Source organism: Erythranthe guttata, chromosome 6, assembly GCF_056151865.1.
Source record: "Erythranthe guttata isolate IM_541 chromosome 6, IM_541, whole genome shotgun sequence".
Lineage (NCBI taxonomy): Eukaryota > Viridiplantae > Streptophyta > Magnoliopsida > Lamiales > Phrymaceae > Erythranthe > Erythranthe guttata.
Window position 1 is genome coordinate 14,744,818 of NC_142538.1, and position 18,902 is coordinate 14,763,719.

The 18,902-nt window shown below is 33.7% G+C and overlaps 2 protein-coding genes across 2 annotated transcripts; both read right to left on the minus strand.

The window, feature by feature from the left end:
• Positions 1-5,085: 5,085 nt before the first annotated feature.
• Positions 5,086-10,962, minus strand: CDC5 (cell division cycle 5). Its single transcript, XM_012987021.2, has 4 exons — positions 10,503-10,962; positions 8,426-10,126; positions 6,489-6,770; positions 5,086-5,864 (listed from the first exon to the last, which is right to left on the minus strand). The coding sequence occupies exons 1-4, from the start codon at positions 10,677-10,679 to the stop codon at positions 5,304-5,306; spliced, it is 2,721 nt and encodes a 906-aa protein (XP_012842475.1). The 5' UTR covers positions 10,680-10,962; the 3' UTR covers positions 5,086-5,303.
• A 3,635-nt stretch (positions 10,963-14,597) lies between these two features.
• On the minus strand, positions 14,598-16,110 carry LOC105962681 (cell division cycle 5-like protein). Its single transcript, XM_012986994.2, has 2 exons — positions 15,747-16,110; positions 14,598-14,907 (listed from the first exon to the last, which is right to left on the minus strand). Exons 1-2 carry the CDS (start codon positions 15,906-15,908, stop codon positions 14,728-14,730), a joined length of 342 nt encoding a protein of 113 aa, XP_012842448.1. The 5' UTR covers positions 15,909-16,110; the 3' UTR covers positions 14,598-14,727.
• Positions 16,111-18,902: the final 2,792 nt, after the last annotated feature.

Consider the following 18,902-nt stretch of genomic DNA (forward strand, 5'->3'; position numbering starts at 1 on the left):
CGGCGGTAAACACCGGTCTCCGGCGTTGACTTTTTTTTATTTTTTTTATTTTATTTTTTTTTTAATTTTTTTTTTCTGTAACTTTTTTTTCCGTTTAAACAACAATATTGCTTTGAATGACAGTAATATTAACTATATTACTGTTAAACACAGTAAAAATAACGAAACTATAGTTTAACACAGTGATATTGCTATATTAATCTCTAGCACATTAATATTAACACAACAAAATTCATTATTATTGTATAATAAAGTAATATTACTATGTTGTCCGTTCAACAAATGTAAACAAAATAAAAAAAACCAAAAGAATTAATATTACTGTGAGTGACAGTAATATTACTATAGCAACAGTAATATTACAATAGTAGACAGTAATATTATTACGTTACTCCGTGAATAACTCAAACAAACAAAATATCCAAACAAAAGAATAATATTGATGTGGTTGACATGAATATTACTATAACAAACAGTAATATTACCGTCAACCACAGTAATATTATTGTGTTTACAGTAATATTACAATAATAGACAGTAATATTAATACAAACACCACAAAAAAATAATAATATTGATGTTGTTGACAGTAATATTATTGTGTTTACAGTTATTTTACTGTCAACGACAGTAATATAATTACGTTGACTTGTCAACAAATCAAAAAAAAATAAAAAAAAAATAATAATAAATAAAAAAATATAATATTGCATTAATTTACTGTCAACGGCAACACAATTACATAAATGTAATGTCAACGGCAGTACAATTACGTTAATTAACTATCATTGACAGTATAATTACGTTAATTTACTGTCAGTGACAGCACAATTACGGTCAACGTTTAGCGGCGGACGTGGAAAAACAAAACAAACCAAACAAAACAAAACAAAAAACTTAAAAAAACACTAAAAAAAGAGACCGCCGGAAACCGGCGAAAAAATCCTGAAGAAAAGAAAAGAAAAAAAAAAAGAAAAAAGCAAAAAAAAAAAAAAAAAAAAAAAAGTCAACGCCGGAGACCGGCGTTGACCGCCGGTCAACGCTGGAAACCGGCGAAAAAATCCGGAAGAAAGAAAAAAAAAAAAAAAAAAAAAATTAAAAAAGTCAACGCCGGAATCCGGCGGCAAAAAAAAAGTTTTTGAAAAAAAAAAATATTTTTTGAAAAAAAAAAATTTTTGGGTCAAAATTTAATAATTTGTGAAATTTGGGGTCAATTTGAGATTAAATTAAGTTAAGGATGAAATTGGAGCATATTAAATTATACTCCAAAAAAAAGTCAAAATTGAATTTTTGTGGTCAAAATTGAACTTTTATGGACAAAATTGATTAATTTGGATTACAATTAAGAATTGGGTATAAATGGTTGAGGGTAATATTGGGATATACATGAATGTTTCCTTTAGTTATAATAAATACTAAAGGGATGGGCTTATTGGTAAAAGAGATATGTCCCCTAAACCTAGAATAATAAACATGCTTGGTTGGGGACTTTTGCATAAAAATCCCTTATTAGATTGGTATCTTATAACTTTCTTATATCTCCTGTACGTATTTAACCTTAATTAGTTTGCTTATACAGGAGTCTCTCAGGCTATATAAAAAGGAGAAGCAAGAACAAAATACGGTGTGTCTTTTTTTTTTGGAGAGAAACAAATCTCTCTTTTCTTTGTTGCTGTTGTACGCTTTTCATTGGAGAGAAAAATCATATTTTTCTGCTCTTTTTATTGCTGCGCAGGGAATGTCTTTGACCGAGAGAAAATATATAGATAAAATATTCTTGGCTCTCGTTTTTATAGTTCCATCGTGATACGTGATTTTCATAGAAAATATACCGGCTTCAAGGCTTTGTGGTGAAGACACCAAGATTCAAGGAGTATCACAAGTTTGCTTCTTCTATATAAAAAGAAAATTGGTTTTTCGGGAGATGGGCTTAAACATATCTCGGGAGGAGATCGATCCGCCGACTGAGGGATTCATCGTTGAAGGGAGTTCAACCGTGCGGAGCAAGGGACGTGCTGCAAATAGAAGATATATAATTCAGCGTAGTATACAAGAACAGCGTCAACAAAGAGGGAGTCTTTGTATTTTGATTAAGTCCTACTATTGTATTCGAAAAACTAAAAATTACTAAATTTTGTTTGCAGGTCCCCGTGGATGTATGGTACAATTGTATCCGAACCACATTAAATTTGTGTCTCGTTTATTTATGTCTTTTCAAACTGTTTCACGAACTGTTGCAATACTTCACGCAACAATAACGAAAAACTGAATCTGACACAAATAATTTAATCTGCACGAAATAAAATTCTAACAGAGCGGATCTAGGATTTGGTGGGGAAAATTAAAAAAAAAAAATCGATTTGGATGTCTACAGATGTTTGTGAGTGTCTATGGGTGTCCATGGTGTCTGGCGGCTAGGTTTTGTAGGAGAAGTTAGGGTTAGGGTTTCAAGATGTCTATGGGTAACTACAGATTACTACAGTTTGCTATAGGTTTCTGTAGATGTCTACGATCGAAAAAATTAAAAAAATCATAATTTTCAATTTATGTAGAAAAGAAAGGGGAAAAAATAGATTTTTATATAATGACAAAATACGGAAAAAACAAAATACGTGTTCCACGTAAAATTTAAAAAAAATGCTAGATGCAAAATTAAAAATGTTAAATAATACCATAATTTATGTATATTTACAATTTGGTGTAATTTTGAGTTTTTTAGGGAATGGACATTTTTGGAATGAATTTAATAAAGGATGTGAAAGAAATTTTAGTTAGACTTGTCATTTAGTTCTAGTAAGGTTTGTCACGAGGGACTTATATCTTAAGACCACTAATATTAAATTATGCCAAAAAAAAAGAAAAATAAATTGAATTTATTCAAGGGGATTAATATGAGTATGATAGTGAAACTTAATATTTTTTTATTAATTAAAAATGGTTTGGACTTAATTACCTTAAAAAAAACTAATTTTTTAGGGGCTAATTGTAACTGCACTTGTCTAATAAGGGGTTGTTAAATTTTCCCAATTTTTACTCAAAAATAAAAAAAATCCCAATTTCAAAAGCATGTTTACACCAATTGTTTTGAGCTTCAAACTACATTGGACATTTATATTCTTAATATTTATACCTTAGTATAGTTTTGAAGGACGATACCTTAGTAAAGTTTTGAAGGACATTGAAGAGAAATTTACCATAATAAGCTAAGACTTCAAGTTTATATTGCAAACACATCAACATGTAAATTAACTACTTAAATTTGATTTTTAATCGCATTTGCAAACATTCCGAAATTCTTGAATTGAAACGAGGAGTTATTTGATAGAACCCCTCATTTAATTTCAGTAGAGTGAGAAATTCAAATTCCAATGCCATATTTAAGATAACCCCTTTCATAACAAAATACCAAATTTGCCCTATTGAATTGACATGGAAAATAAATTAAAAGATTTATAGATATGCAAATCACCCAAATTTAGGAACCTATCATAGTCTCCCCCTAAAATAACGTCTCATTTCAATTAATATTGTTTCCATTTTTTTATTTTCGATATTTTTTTTTATTTCGTTGCAAAAAATAATAATTATTTTTTTTAGCACCAAATTTACCAAAAAACTGAAATTCATTAAAATTGAAATCCACTATTTACTGGAAAGCAAAATTTTGATATCCAGTAATCCCTGGAAGCAAAAATTTGGAACTATTAACTAAAAGCAATAATTACTTGAAATTTATTGAAAACCATTACGAAATTAACGTAAAGTTCATTATGAAATTAGCGTAATCTACTTTAAATGTTAACGTTAATAGTGGATTTAAACTACACTCTGCACATATGGTGAACTTAATAAATGAAAATGACGAAAATCACTCTACGCAAAAGTGGATTTAATACTGAAATGTCAAAATTCACTATACGCAATAGTGAATTGAATTCGTCAAAATAACTCTCTATTATAATTTGTATGTACTTATGTGTTCCCTTTGTCTTTTGGAAATTTCAAAGTTGTTGATGATGAAACCAAAAAATTATCGTCCCATAAAATCAAACCACCACAAATTGCAATATTTAAGAGACCACAGTTGTGAAGGAGCAGCGGCGATGGCGGTTTGAGGAAGGAGATATTGGGCGGCGGCTGTTGGTGGGTCGGAGGAGAGGGAAGGCTTGTGGGAGATGGATTCGACATCTGAGGGCAATGCTGGAGAGAAAAGAGAGGGCGGCTGCGGTAGAGAGAAAGAAAGAGGGGAGGCCGCGATCATTGAAAGAAAGAAAAAGAAAAAACATGAGCGTGAGGGGAGATGGGGAGGAAAGAGTTGGGGGATGTCGAGTATTAGAAAATGAAAGAAAATAGGTGTTTGATGGTTTGGACTAAGGGTATTATAGTGATGTTGTATTATTTATGGTATTTAAAAAATATTTTGGATTTATTTTAATATTAAAAAAATATTTGGGGTTCATCTTAATTGCACATGTCTAATGAGGGGGTTTGTCAAACAATCTCCTGAAACAATTATCTCCGATTTATGTGGTGTTTGCAAAAACTTTTTGAAAGTAATTATGAGCTTTTTTTGCTCCTGATCTGTTTTCAGGTGTTTGCAAAATCAACTTTTGCTTTTGCTTCTCTTAAAATAATCTGCTTTAAACTATTTTTTGAAAAGCACCCCTAAACCTATTTTTTCTATTTAAGTTCATTTTCCGGAATATTTGCAAACACCCCTAACTTTTAGAAATAAACACTTAAAACCGACTTAACTCACAATCGTAACTTCTGTTTTTAAATAATCATTTGCAAACACCACCTTACTTGACTTTCAAGTGTACAATATAAGCTTTTGCAAACACCCCCAAATTAGAAATCAGTACAAGAATTTTTGTTTTTTGAAACTTTCCATTAATTTATTAAGGATATTTTGTGTAAGGACTTATCCTCTGTGTTTTTCTGTTGCATAATATAAATATCCTATTTCATTATCCAGACTTTTAAACCTGAAAGTTGCCCCAAATAGACACTTCCAAAGTATAGATATCATATTCTCCCATTTGAGCACTCTGAGTACTTAATCATTGAAAGACAAAGTACAGCTTTAAATAAACCACCTCCCTCTCAAAAACGTAAAACCGAAACCAAATACATATCGAGTTTCTTACGCTCCTTCACTCCCAAAATAGTTTTCAACATACAATTCTCAAATTAAGGCATACAAATCCTCGATTTTTTCATTCGAAAAAGACTTTCTTGAGCATTTTACTTCAGCAGAATTCAACAACTCTCATGGCTTCTCATTTCGTCAGAACCAACATTCATAACAGGATCCAACCCTCTTCCGTCTCAATCTCGCCTACAGGAGCAGGATTCCCAAGATCAGGTTGTGCAGATTTTTCAACAGATGCTTCCACCTCCATTTCAGCCTCAGGGGCATTATCGTCCTTCGTCGAAAACTCTTCCTTGGGTTCAAAAGTTTCGAGATTTTGCACGACAGGTTGATCTTCGACAGAAGTGACGGATTCATCCAGTACAACAGATTGATCTTCAACAGGAGTGACAGATTCATCCAGTACGAGGTCATCGTTCTTTGCAGCAGCAGCAGCAGCAATCTCCACTTGTCTTTGTGCGTGCAATCTGTGTGCATTTATCGAATTTTGAAGCCGTTCGAGTTCGGGTAAAAGGTCACCGTATCGTTTCTGTAAAATACGCTCGAGGTCCTTTTGCTTCTGGACCTCTTCCCAGAGGTTGCTTATCCTGTGTGCTGCCGATAGTTGCTCTTGCTTCTGTAAAGCTTGGAAGCATTCCAGTTCTGTTCCTGCAGTGTCCATCTGCTTGAAAGCTGCCTCTATTTGAGCCCCCAGTTTTCCGGCTCGTATCTGATAATTATTCAGAAACCAGCGATTTAGATTACCATGAAAAAATGCTTTAGCCAATCAATTAATCGTCCAAATCCAAAATATTCATATTCTTTAAGAAATCATTAAGGAACCACAATTCATTGCGTAATTATTGAAGAATTTTATGTTCAGGAACAAGACCATAAGGCAGAGTATAAAGATAGATTATTTGAATATCTCTGTCCATGTACTAACTAAAACATCTATTACATTGATCAAACATTGGCCCATGCTTATGTAAGAAAACTTGGCAAACACATTTCCAAGAAACTTCATATCTACAGACTACACAAGCCTTTCGACATTTCCCAACGCAAAAAGCATAGATAGACATAGGCCTAATGCCGTTTGACTCAATTAGAAACATCAGAGCAATATTCAGAGAACTATCCTTGAATGCACGCTATCTATCATTTGTAGTAGAGGCCTATGAGACAATTTCAATTTATGAAATCCAAATATTTTGAAAATATATCTCTAAATTCAACATTTTGGTATTTCGTTAGACACTCAGAAGCTTCTAATCTAACATAAATTATCCAGGTAAGAGCAAAAAATGGAAGAAAGCAATATAATACAAATGGCTAGTAAAGAAAAGCATACTTGGTAGCCATTAGTAAGAATTTTAATCTTCTGCTCCTGCCGTTGTGCTTTCTTGGTCTCGTCATCCATCTTAGTCTTCACATTTTCAAATTCATTCTGCAGGGCGGCAAGCTTCTCCGTATTGTTGGCAACACTTGATAGACCGTAGCCATCACGACTCGGGAAGTACATAATGTCATTTAAGCATGTTTTATGCGCTTCCAAATAACCATCGAGAGATTCATTGTCATGGCCCATTGTCATACATAGAAATTTGGCCTCCGCCTTTATTGATTCATCAGCCTGCACAATAAAGAGAGTTATTAGTAGAAGCTGGGAAAATGGTGACAACGATAAACATATGGAAGTGGGATCTCCAGAAAATCACCTCCGAGCAAATCTAATTTTGTACTGCTTACTAAAAACATGATAGACTGTCACTAAGAACCTATAGAATGAACTTTATGCCCAAATAACCCATCAAAATATTACTCAATCCAGAAAACCCATTCCCCCAACATTAAGTGGACATTTTCTTTTGCTAAATTACGTTTGAAATTTGAAATTTTTTAAAACTTAACGAGTATCTTTTGACATTTTCTTGAAATTTTAAATGGAACAAGTGTATAATGAATATTTGATATTTTACATGTCAACATTTATATCATATTAGGTAACAAGAAAGAAATTTGAATTAGAACTTACTAAAAACATGTTCATCAAATTCAAGACGAACTTCTACATATTTAGGATTGCAGAAATTGAAATTAAAATGAAAACTGATACGATTCATATTACAAAGAAGTAAAAGAAAATATTCTGTAGGAAACACGAATTATTTCTCTGACATATAAAAACAAGAATAATTTAGTCCAAAAACTGGCAACTGCAACAGTGCAAGTGTAAAATTGAAAATTGATGTTTTTTGAATAAAACGTTGGTGGACTAAGGTTTTTATATTGAATTTTGTTTGCATGTGATCTTTTGTAGTGTATACATGTTTATATAACGACGCGCATAACTATGATGGACCATTGTTAAAGCTTTACAATAAGCGACCACACCCAAAGACCACTGATAGCTACATCAAATGAAATTATACATCTAATATTTGCAGCATAAACTCTCTCTATAATCAACTTGCAACACAAGTGATGACTATCAGTTCAAACTTCAGTGTTAGACCAATAACTGTGTGCTACTGAACACAAGCCAAATCGTAAGCGAACAAGACCGTATGAGAACTATACAACTTAAGAAAATAATTTTCTTGCAGGTTCTCATGTAACTGCTTACAAGTGTAAGTATTCATATAAGTCATTAAATTTCAATTGAAGCTTCAGAAGAACGATAGAACAATTCAAGCAATAGAATACGATTTGTGCTGTGACAGTAAGCAATGCATGACCAAGTTCCATTTTCAATGCTTTAAACAACCTTTTATGAATACATCTAAGCACTGCTGGAAAAATAATAACATGCAATGCTACAATTATTTGCATAAATGTCAACACACAGTGTTAGCTACATACAACAAAGTACAAACAAAACAGTATGCTACTGGACAACGTATGAGAACTATACAACTTTGGAAAAGCATTTTCTTGTCAAGTTTTCACACAACTGCGAACAAGTGTAAATATTCACATAAATGATTAAATTTTCTACTGACGCTTTAGAAGAAGGATACAACAATCGAATAATAGTTTGCGATGTAAGTGTGATCTGTGCATGACCATGTGCAACTTGCAATGTTTTGAGTAACCTTTCAAATAATCAATATATCTAAGAACTGCTGGGAAAATTAATAGCATGCCATTCTACAATAACATGCATAAATGAAACAAAAAGCTCCACACACAATAAATCAGAAAGAAAAACAGCAAAACCTTTTACTGCAAAACATTTTCATGAACTTTAATAAAATTTTATGTTAAAATGAAACTGAATTCACGTACCTCTTTCAGTTCATCTTCTCCAAAATCATCAATTGAAGGCACGGGTACAGAATTCGCAGCACGCTTGCCTTTCTTCTTCTCTTTGACGGCTTCATCCAGGGGATATTTTGCATTATCATGCTCCAGCAAAGACAAAAGCTCCTTCCTTATTAATTCATCGGCCAGCTCAACTGGTGTTGGAGGAACAAAGGAGCTCTTGTCTTCATCAGATCTCATCAAAGAGTTTCTAATAAGGTCCAACGAGGCAGGTGGAGGTCTTGGTAGCTCCCTCTGCAACACTTTCGATCTTTTCTTGAGTAACACTTGCAGTCTTGCTTCTTCCTCAGCCCTCTCTCTAGCAAGTCTGTCCGACATATCCTCCTCCATTTTCTCATCCGGTTCCTCGTCATCTTCAGGAAATGGCTGGATAACAATCTGGTACTCATTTTTGGGTTGCGGAAGATTTTTCAATCCAGAACGCAGTTCTTTTCTCAACTCGGACTGCCTTAATTTGCCATTGTCATGCATATCAATGTCTTCATTAATGTGAAGCTCATCCCTCATTGGAGTTGACTTCGGTGTCATACCAAGAGAATTCAGGTCGCGTGAAGGTGTCATGCCGATTCTAGGAGTGAGGCCCGACACTCCAGGAGTTGCTGAAGGAGTTAACAGAGGATTTGGCGTCGCAATATCGATTTTCTTTGGAGTAACTCCAGAAAAGTCTGACGGATGCAACATTGGATTCTCTCCACCGAGCAATGGAGTCTGAGACTGAGTCAACCTCCGCTGGTTCTCCGCTTCCATCATTATGGCATCCTGCTTGCCTGCAGGAGTTCTCTGAGGAGTCCTCATTGGAGTCATTCCCTGTCTTGGTGTCTGTGCATAGCTCGCAAGAAGAGCACGTGTTGCAGCATTTCCTTCTGTCAGCTCATCGTTTCCAACAAGATCACTAGCAATACCTATCTTAGCAATGGCTTCCAACTCATGGTCTGGAATTTGTGGGGCGGGTAGATTTAGCCTGGACCTTTTCCGAACTGCTTCAGGATCATTAAGCTTGTTCGCTTGCAGAATAGCCGAAGGAGCATCCTGCCTCTGAGCTATTTTATTTCTTGCAACGTCCTGCTTCCTTAGGCGCGCTTCTTTGTCAACCCTTCTTTCGCCTTCGAGTTCTTCGATAGTTGTAGGGAAGCTCACTAACTCCGCCGGCCGGTCTTCTTCACCGATATCATAAAAACCTGGAGGAGGCTTCTTCTCGAAGGGTATTTCGGCGTTATAATCGATCCCCCTCCTCTTTCTCTTCCTCTGCCGTGCGTCAATTCCAGCTGCTTTTAGTTCTCTCCTTTTCTGCAATGAAGCAAGTCTTCGAGCCTCTTCAAGCTGCTTCTCTCTGGCTTTCCTTTTCGCCTTCTTTCCTCGTGTGTTGGCTAACCTTGCTCGTGCTTCAGAAAGCATCTCCTTCTCATCCTCATCCATATCCACAGGATCGGGGCGGGCCGGTTTGGATTCCGGATTTGGGTCGATCTCTCCAGGACGCAATTTTCGAGGGTCATCTCCCGGTTCGTAATTCTCATCCTTCGCACAAGCTGCATCAAGGAGCTTCTCGTACCTTTCCAGGCACTGAGATGGAGTACGACCGACAATCGGGGCAATAGTTCTCCATTGTGTGGGCATAAGCTTTGCAAGATGCAACAATTTCTCATCCTCTTCTCGAGTCCACTCAGTCTGTAATCAAGAAAGTTTGTCTGTTGAAGGTAACCAAAAAAATCCCACCAAATTCTACAACCTTCTTGAACTCATTTTTTTTCAAATGAACTGAAAATTCCAAGCCCAAATCCCCAACTGAACATTTCCAAGATACACAAACTCCCAGAACTGTATATTTAGTGTGATTTGCACCAACTCGTTTTTCAAATAAATAACCAAAACACTACTTGAAATTTATACAAAATCTACAAAATCAAACTTTCATTTCTACACATAAGCTTCCAAGTGCTCCCAATACTTATTTTCGTGGATTTAATTATCCAATTTTCAAATAGAGTAGTTCAATTAAAAATTCTGAAAAAAAAACCTAGAGAAACGAAGAACAGAAAAATACCTTTTTAATGGAGGGGTCGAGCCACTCGTACCAACGAGCCTTGCATTGCTTAGCAGATTTTCGAACTAAAAGGGAAGAAATTCTGGCCCATTGATTCTTCCCATACTTCATAACCGCCGCCTTCAAGATTTCGTCCTCCGTATTCTTCCATACCCCGCCCTTGATCATGATCCTCATTTTGAAATTATTGATTAGGGTTCTTCCTAGGGTTTCGCAGTCTTTTTCCCCCTTTTGTTTTCTCTCTCTCTTGCTCTGGATAAATGAAGTAGGGAACGCAGGGAAAACCGAAAGAGGGGGTAATGTTACTCTGGATCTGGTTTTCGTTTTATGAAAAACCTAAGCCTTTTTTTTTTTTTTTTGTTTTCGTACAATGAATTTTTAAGTGTTCTGTAAAACTTAAAATATCGGACGGTGGTTATCAAGAGTGGGACATTTTTCCAAATTTTAATTTTTTTAGGGTAAATTAGAAAAAGAACCCTGAACTTGGGCTAAATAATGAAAAAGAGTAAATTACTTTGGCTCGATATCACTTTACCCTTTTTTACTCTAAATTGCATCGATTTGCCCAGTTGTACTTTGGCTCGATATCACGTTACCCCCTCTACTCTCAATTGCATCGATTTGCCCCCATGTACTTGAAACATTGTCTCAATGTTGGCCCTCGCCGTTAGTTTTCACACATTTGACATTAACACCGTTTGATCTAAGTTTGAAAATTACAAAAAGACCACCGCTCCCAGTTTAAATAATTATTATAAAAAAAAAAAAAGAATTGTGGCTGGCGTCGTGGACTATGTTTTCTTATTGTGTTGATTTTTTTATTATTCTATTTTTTGTTTTTTTATTTTTTATTTTTATTATTTAAATTGGGAGGGGTGACTTTTTAGTAATTTTCAAACTTAGATCAAACGGTGTTAAGGTCAAAGGTCTGAAAACTAACGGAGAGGGCCACATTGAGACAATGTTTCAAGTACATGGGGCAAATCGATGCAATTGAGAGTACAAGGGGGTAAAGTGATATCGAGCCAAAGTGCAAGGGGGCAAATCGATGCAATTGAGAGTACAAGGGGGTAAAGTGACATCGAGCCAAAGTACAAGGGGACAAATCGATGCAATTGAGAGTACAAGGAGGTAAAGTGACATCGAGCCAAAGTACAAGGGGACAAATCGATGCAATTGAGAGTACAGGGTGGTAAAGTGATATCGAGCCAAAGTACAAGGGGGAAAAGTGGAATTTACCCTAATGAAAAACACTGTATTAACCAAACTCCCCATCTGATTAACTGTTGATCGAAGTTTTTAACAGAAAATGTGTAATGTCTAGGGGTGCAAGTTGGAACGGATTTTCCAATTTCCGCCGGTTCCGATCCGAAAAGTTCCGATTTTGGAACAACTTTTTTCATTCCGACTTCCGAAATTCCGATTTCCGAAATTTTCCGATTTTTTTGGATTGGAATTGGAATTATATAAAATAAATTTGGAATTTCCGATTTCCGATCCGATTTAATTCCGAAAAATTCAGATTTTTTTCCGAAAAATACACCTATAAATAGTATATATTATACAATACTTATTTTCTGAAAAATACACCTACAAGTTTTGTTTTAGGATTTTGACATAATGAATTGTTGTTAGAAGTTTTATTGGATATTATGATGTGTTTATTTTTATTTAATTTTTTGAACTGAAATTTAGTAGTTATTAGTTTTACTTTTATCGACGTGGATGCTCTTATTTTCGAAAAATTGTGAACATTTTAGAAAATTTCGGCTAAGTTTTGAAATTTTAAAGCTTATGTGATTTCCGATTTTTTTCCGAAATTCCGAAATTTCCGGGCCTTTTGGAATTGGAATGAATTTTTAGATTCCGAAAATTTTGGAATTGGAATTGGAATTGATTTTGTACTTCCGAAATTTTTTGGAAATTTTCCGAAAAGGCTAATTCCGATCCGATCCATCCGACTTTCACCCCTAGTAATGTCTATTATGCCTTCTGTTAAATAAGTGAGATATAAAAGAAAATATCTGAAACTATGTAAAGTTTATTCCCTGGAGTAAAAAAAAACCGTGAAAAGTCACATTGTAAGGGGCCGGTGTAAGACGGAAACAAACATCAGAGGCTTTTTGGTAATTATGAATAGATGAGGATGTTTTTAGTTATTTGGCCTAAATTCGGGGGTTCGTAATTTACCTTTTAAGGGTAAATTACAAACATCCCCCTGAGGTATGGTCAAATTACAAAAACACCCCTCTTGTTTGGATAATTACGAACACCCCCTCAACTCCTCAAATTTAGTGGAATCTTCGAGATTATATGGAATATTATCACTTTTGTACCCGTTTTATCCCATTCAAACTCTACATATTGAAGCAAGATGATCATAATATGTGATTTTTAGCTTGTATATATCAGTTTGTGGTGCATCGGAAACTGTATTTTTACACAAAACGAGTACAAACTAGAGCACATTTCACGGAATCGAGATGGTTGTGTTGAATTTAGCACCATAAGGGTGGAGGTGTAAGAAAAAATCATAGTTGAAGGGGTAGATGTAATTCTCCAAACAAGAGGGGGGTTTTTGTAATTTGACCATACCACAGGGGGGTGTTTGTAATTTACCCTTTATTTTATGATTGATTTTTATCTTAAGTCTTAACCCATTTATCGCTTCTCAAACAATCTCATTTAAAAAGAAACCCTTACATTCAAAATTAATTGCACGTAGTATTGTTGAAATTAACATTTTAAATTAGGGTTCTTGATTTTTAGATTTGAATTAGGGAAATCATCTTAATTTGAAATTGGTCCATATACATGTGTTTTCAAATTCTCTCAAAAAAGAAATATGTTTGTTCCGGTTTCGGATACCTATTTATATTTCATTTTGGGAAAATGTGTTTTAGATTTTTTCATTTTTTTTTTTGGAGAAAAATGTAGTATTTGTTCGTAATTAGGAGGAGACAATTTATACTGTGACAGTAAAATCATATTAAAAGTTGTTATTCAAAAGATGAAGTGTTTTTTGTTTGCATTTTAATAAAAATATTTGTTACTGCAACACAATAAAATTATGCATGAATGGAAGATAATTTTTTGAGATTTTTTTGGTTAAATATTTTGAGATAAATTTCAAAAGCTTAACAAACACATATTTATTTTAGGAAATGAGTGCGAAGAATTTCAAAATGGGGCCAGTATTGATAAACTGTACTTAGAATAGATAAACATGTGGTGGATTTTATTTCATTGAATTAAAACACAAAAATTGGTAAAACAAATCGACTAAAGAAGCATCCAAATCCAAAAAACCGTGCGTCTAAGTGAGTCACAACTTTGTTATTGTTGCATTTTATGGAGGCGCAAAATACTTTATTCAGCGAATAACATTTAGTAGATTTGATTTTCCAAATATCTCGAAATAGTCGTGATCCATAATTACATGTGTTTCCACGAGCGAAAAAATGGCTCTTCGCGTCTGGTTCAAACACTCAATAAACAATATAAAGATGCAGCTTGTTTGGGCATGACCCCTAATGGTTTTTCCGTGAACTAGATACAACGATATATAACATGTTTGTGAATCGGCGGGTGCAATTACGGGCATTATACGCCTGGTCCGGGAACAAAAATCGACGAAAAAAAACTATATGTTTTCTCTAAAATTCAAAATTTTATCTAACTTTCGGTGTGGGTAAATTGTATTTTGCACCCTAGAAATAACGTAGATTTATGACTTGCACTTCTATAAATATAAAATTGGCAAAGTTTGCCCTTAAATTATGTATCTCATAACAACTTTCACCCCAATTCGATTTTCCATGTGATTTTGATGGGAACGTTTTATCTTTAGTACTCAAACTTTATCCACTCTTTAGATATCGTCCCTAAATATTTTACACGTAAATTCCATCCAACTAAACTGAAAAATTAAACAGCGTTCAATTGTCAAAATCGAATCATTGACGACTATAGTAACTCGAATTTAGGAACAATATAAAAAAAACTAACCAAAACATCAATCTATTGTCAAAATTACAATATGTATTTTTAAAGGACAAATTACTCTTGACAATGAAATAAAAGGGTCCCTAGGAACTATTTTTAAAATTCAAAAAAAAAAAATATCAACAATGAATGTAAGATTGAAATATAATACATTTTTTGGGTGAATACTGAATAAACAATGCAAGTAAAAAAATTAAATCTCATGAGAGCATTAAAATCCTTAATCCTGTAATAATACAGGATTCTCGTCTGTAGCACCGGTTGGATCAACGAGCTTCTTGTATCTTTCCAGGCACTGAGACGGAGGACGCTCGACAATCGGGGCAATAGTTCTCCATTGTTTGGGCATCAGCTTTGCAAGGCACAACAATTTCTCATCTTCTTCCTGAGTCCACTCAGTCTGCAATCAAGAAAGTTTGTCAATTATCAAGAATCCATATATATATAATTGAAGGTAATCAAACGCAACTCTACAGCCTTCTCGAGTTGAGATTCTTTTCATAGATTCGAAAATTTGTGAGGGCAAATTATTAACAGAAAATTTACAATGTATTCAACAAATTAAATTATGTTTTATATCACAATTTTCTTATCTATATTTTCTTTCATTATATATCAATTATTCAAAGTCTTCGTTTGATTATTTTATCTAAAACGCACATATATATGAAATACTAGTTTAAAACTAATTCAACATCACAAGAAGGCATAAAGTAGACTACGGTGGTATTTGCAAAAGTTTTTAGAAATAGATTATGAGTTTTTTTCTGCACATAATCTGTTTTTATGTGTTTGCAAAACAAACTTTTGTTTTTGCTTCTCTTAAAATAAGAAGTTTTTAGTTGATTTTTCAGCTAATTTGCAAACACCCCAAGCTTTTCGAAATAAGCACTTAATTTCAATCCAACTCACAATCACTAACTTCAACTTTTAAATAAAGTTCTGCAAACACCACCTACACAAATTCAAATAAACAGCTTCTTAATTACTAATTCCATAGGAATTTTTTGTAAGATCATCGATCACAAACTAACAAAACTCATCGAGATAAAAACACTATATACAAAATCAAACGATACATAAACTTCCAGGTTTTCGAAAATACTTTGTCATGGTTGAGTAATTCTATTCACACGAGCAGCTTGGAATAAAAGTTTTATCAAATATATATATCAGCAACGATGGTAGAAAAAAAAAAACAAAAAATCTGAAAAGCGAGAAACAACGAATAGAAAATACCGTATTAATGGAGGGATCGAGGCAGTCGTACCAACGCGCCTTGCATTGCTTGGGTGATCTTGGAACTAAAAGAGAAGAAATTTTGGACCATTGATTCTCCCCATACTTGTTCACCGCTGCCGTCAATATTTCGTCCTCCGTATTCTTCCATGCACCACCCATTATATTGCTCCTTTCTTTCTTTCTAGGGTTTCGTAGTTTTCCTTTTCTGTACGTAGGGAAAACCGAGTAGTGTTATTCTGGATCTCGTACGTGTTCCCTTTATATAAACACTTCCCAACCCTAGGGGCATTTTTGTCACAATTTTCGTATCCCTAGGGGTACTTTTGTAAATAATGTTTTGTTTTTCCTCCAAGTATTTTTGGAAAACCCAAAAAAAGGCTGACTGTTTTGTTTCTTCAAACACACAGCACAAGTTTGTGAAGAAACATCTGAAACTCTCATCCCACCACGTTATTGCTGTTTTTTTACTGGGAGTTAGATGCTACAGCTGGTTATTTACACTGGGTGCATCCCAACCGTTGATTTGATTAAATAATTACCCACTAAGCACACATACACATGGGTGTGTGTGAGATTATGTGTAAATTTCCAGGTGTAGCATCCAAAGATATGGTGAATTGGAAACCGATTTCCGTATCAAATCAACCTGTTGAAACCGATGTCCTTGTTTCTTTCCCTTTATGTATTGTTGTTACAATTTTATTTCCGATGAGCGTTAACTTTCTTCCTTTCGCTACCGGTTTTTTAATGTGTTGTTTCGGTATGTTTCTGTCTATTTTTTTTATACAGCCTACTGCCATGTCTTGTCTAGCAAGAATCCAATTTAATATATAACAAAAATCAAAATAATGTACCAAGGTTCACCGGAAAGCCTCTATTGCTGAGCGGCTTTCTGGCGGTGTTCGTGGTGTAAATGTGTTCTCCATGCCTGTTTTGTAAGCAAAGCCATATTGAAGCATCTCAAATATTATGTACTAATGATTCTTGGCTAATGTGGCTTCTCTGATTGGCTGCAGAAAAAGCTCCACCAAAATGAACGCCGAAAGGCCGATCAAAAACTCCGTCTGTCGGGCAATGGCAAATTCATTTGGAGCCCCGCGTTTTTTTTTTCTGGCAGCTACCAACAGTGATCCAATTGCTATATTGATACTCCCCCTCTTTAGCCATACAATATGTTGCACCTCATAAACCAGGTGAAAACGATCCATGGAAGTGCGGTTACGAGCCTCACTTCTTCGGAATGAAAGAGGAAGCGACAACGTATGATAAATTATACCGAATCCATGGAATTAAGCCTTGAATGTTTTCTAAAGTTCAAAAAAAAATATTGCATCAATACTCAATAGTTGATGCGTTTTAAAGTAACATTGTTTATTTAATCGATTTAATATGGTGTTTGCAAAAGAAAAAGAAATCGCAATAATTAATAAATTTAAATAATAAAGAAAGACGAGATGTCAGAGCATTTCCAATGGTAAACTCAAGAAAAACTCTAAACATCCTGCAACACTCGACACTTCAAATATTTTCTTAAGCATCACTTATTATTGGGTTTTAAAATTAAAATTATAATTATTAATTTATTAAAAAAAAAACTTATTCCGCCAAAAAGAGAAAAACTTTTCATTCTCTTTTTCATTCATGATTTAATACTAGTGAATTTATTCAGATTTATATATTTCAAGAGAGAGAAAAAGAAGTAGATAGAGTTTTTTTTTTTTAACATTCATTAGTTCAATGTTTTAATGAACTCTTTAAAATGTTCAAACCACAATGGTTTAAAATTTGTTCATTAAACCATATCAGTTTAATTGATTATGTTTTAACGACAAGGAAATGTTCACAAAGAAAACAAATGAATGTCTAAACCCCTTGTGGTTTGGATATTTTGCACATGACCCATTTTTGTTAAACCACGAACATATATTGTATACGAACTAGCAACTTCTATAGATCACGTGTACGTCGTATGGTTCATTTATTTTAGGTCAGAGGATTCACATGAATTTAATTGATTAAAGTTTGAGAAAATTATTGCTAAAACAAATTAAGTAATTAATTAGTGTTTTTCCCTGAAAGTCGAATCTTCAGAGAAATATGTAACTCCAATAAAATAGTGTAGAAGAATGTGGAATAAGAGTAGAGCTATAGTGAAATTCATTTACGGTTTGGAGATAATATAATTATCTTAATTTTTTAATAGAAAGTAAATAAAAATTGTATTAATGGATGAGTTACACTTTAGAGATCCTCAAGATGACACTCCAATTTCAAAGTGTCATATTAAGAATCTCTAAAATCATAAGTGCCACCTCATTGCCACATCATTTGGAGATTTTTCTTAATATTTGAATTAGAGATGATTTTTTAACAAAAATCTTTGAATTAGAGATGATTTTTTAACAAAAATCTCAAAATATCTCATGTGGCACTCTACGTATTAGAGATTGAGTTTAGCATTGGAGATTTTCTCACGATCCTCCTATTTTGGACTATATTTTACAGTATTTAGCTAAAGATATTTTCACTAGAATAAAATTTTTGGCTATAAAGATTTTTACTAGAGTAAAAAAAAACCTGCCTAAAAACAAAAATCTTAAATGTTAAAGCCCTAAGTAGAACACTTGTAGATAGAAATTTGTACAAAGTCGTAAAAAATTCTAAGACCTTACTTAAACTTCTCAATTATACTTATCTTCTAGAATGTAATTATAATATAAAATGTTCTATAGAACCACTCTCAATAACAGTATTAAATCAATCCTACCATCAATCAGGGAGGTGGAGATGTATATATAAGAGTGAAATATTTATTTGTAAACCAACCAAACAAACTTGCAAACACGGTAAAGCACATGTGATATATATATAGTCACATGTATAGTCATATATAGTCACATCTATAGTTATCTGTAGTTATATATAGTCATGTATGGTCATATATAAGATGTAGGTTTTTTCCCAATGTACACTGATGTTGATGGATTTTTTTCATAAACAATAGTCTTTTTTTTTATAATTTGTTAAATATGATTGAGCTACACTGTATAATCGAAAATATACAATTTTAAGTTGCAAATGTAAAAAAACGGCAATATGAAGCAAGAATATGACTATAGTCATATATATTCATATATAGTCATATTCGAGACA

Excerpts from the sequence above, each read along its gene's own strand:
- CDC5 (XM_012987021.2), bottom strand. The coding sequence starts at position 10,679 with ATGAGGATCATGATCAAGGGCGGGGTATGGAAGAATACGGAGGACGAA. Across the intron at positions 6,771-8,425 it reads GAGAAGATGAACTGAAAGAG|GCTGATGAATCAATAAAGGC; the intron begins GTACGTGAATTC and ends TTTATTGTGCAG. Across the intron at positions 5,865-6,488 it reads TTCTTACTAATGGCTACCAA|ATACGAGCCGGAAAACTGGG; the intron begins GTATGCTTTTCT and ends AATAATTATCAG.
- LOC105962681 (XM_012986994.2), bottom strand. The coding sequence starts at position 15,908 with ATGGGTGGTGCATGGAAGAATACGGAGGACGAAATATTGACGGCAGCG. Across the intron at positions 14,908-15,746 it reads TCGATCCCTCCATTAATACG|ACTGAGTGGACTCAGGAAGA; the intron begins GTATTTTCTATT and ends TCTTGATTGCAG.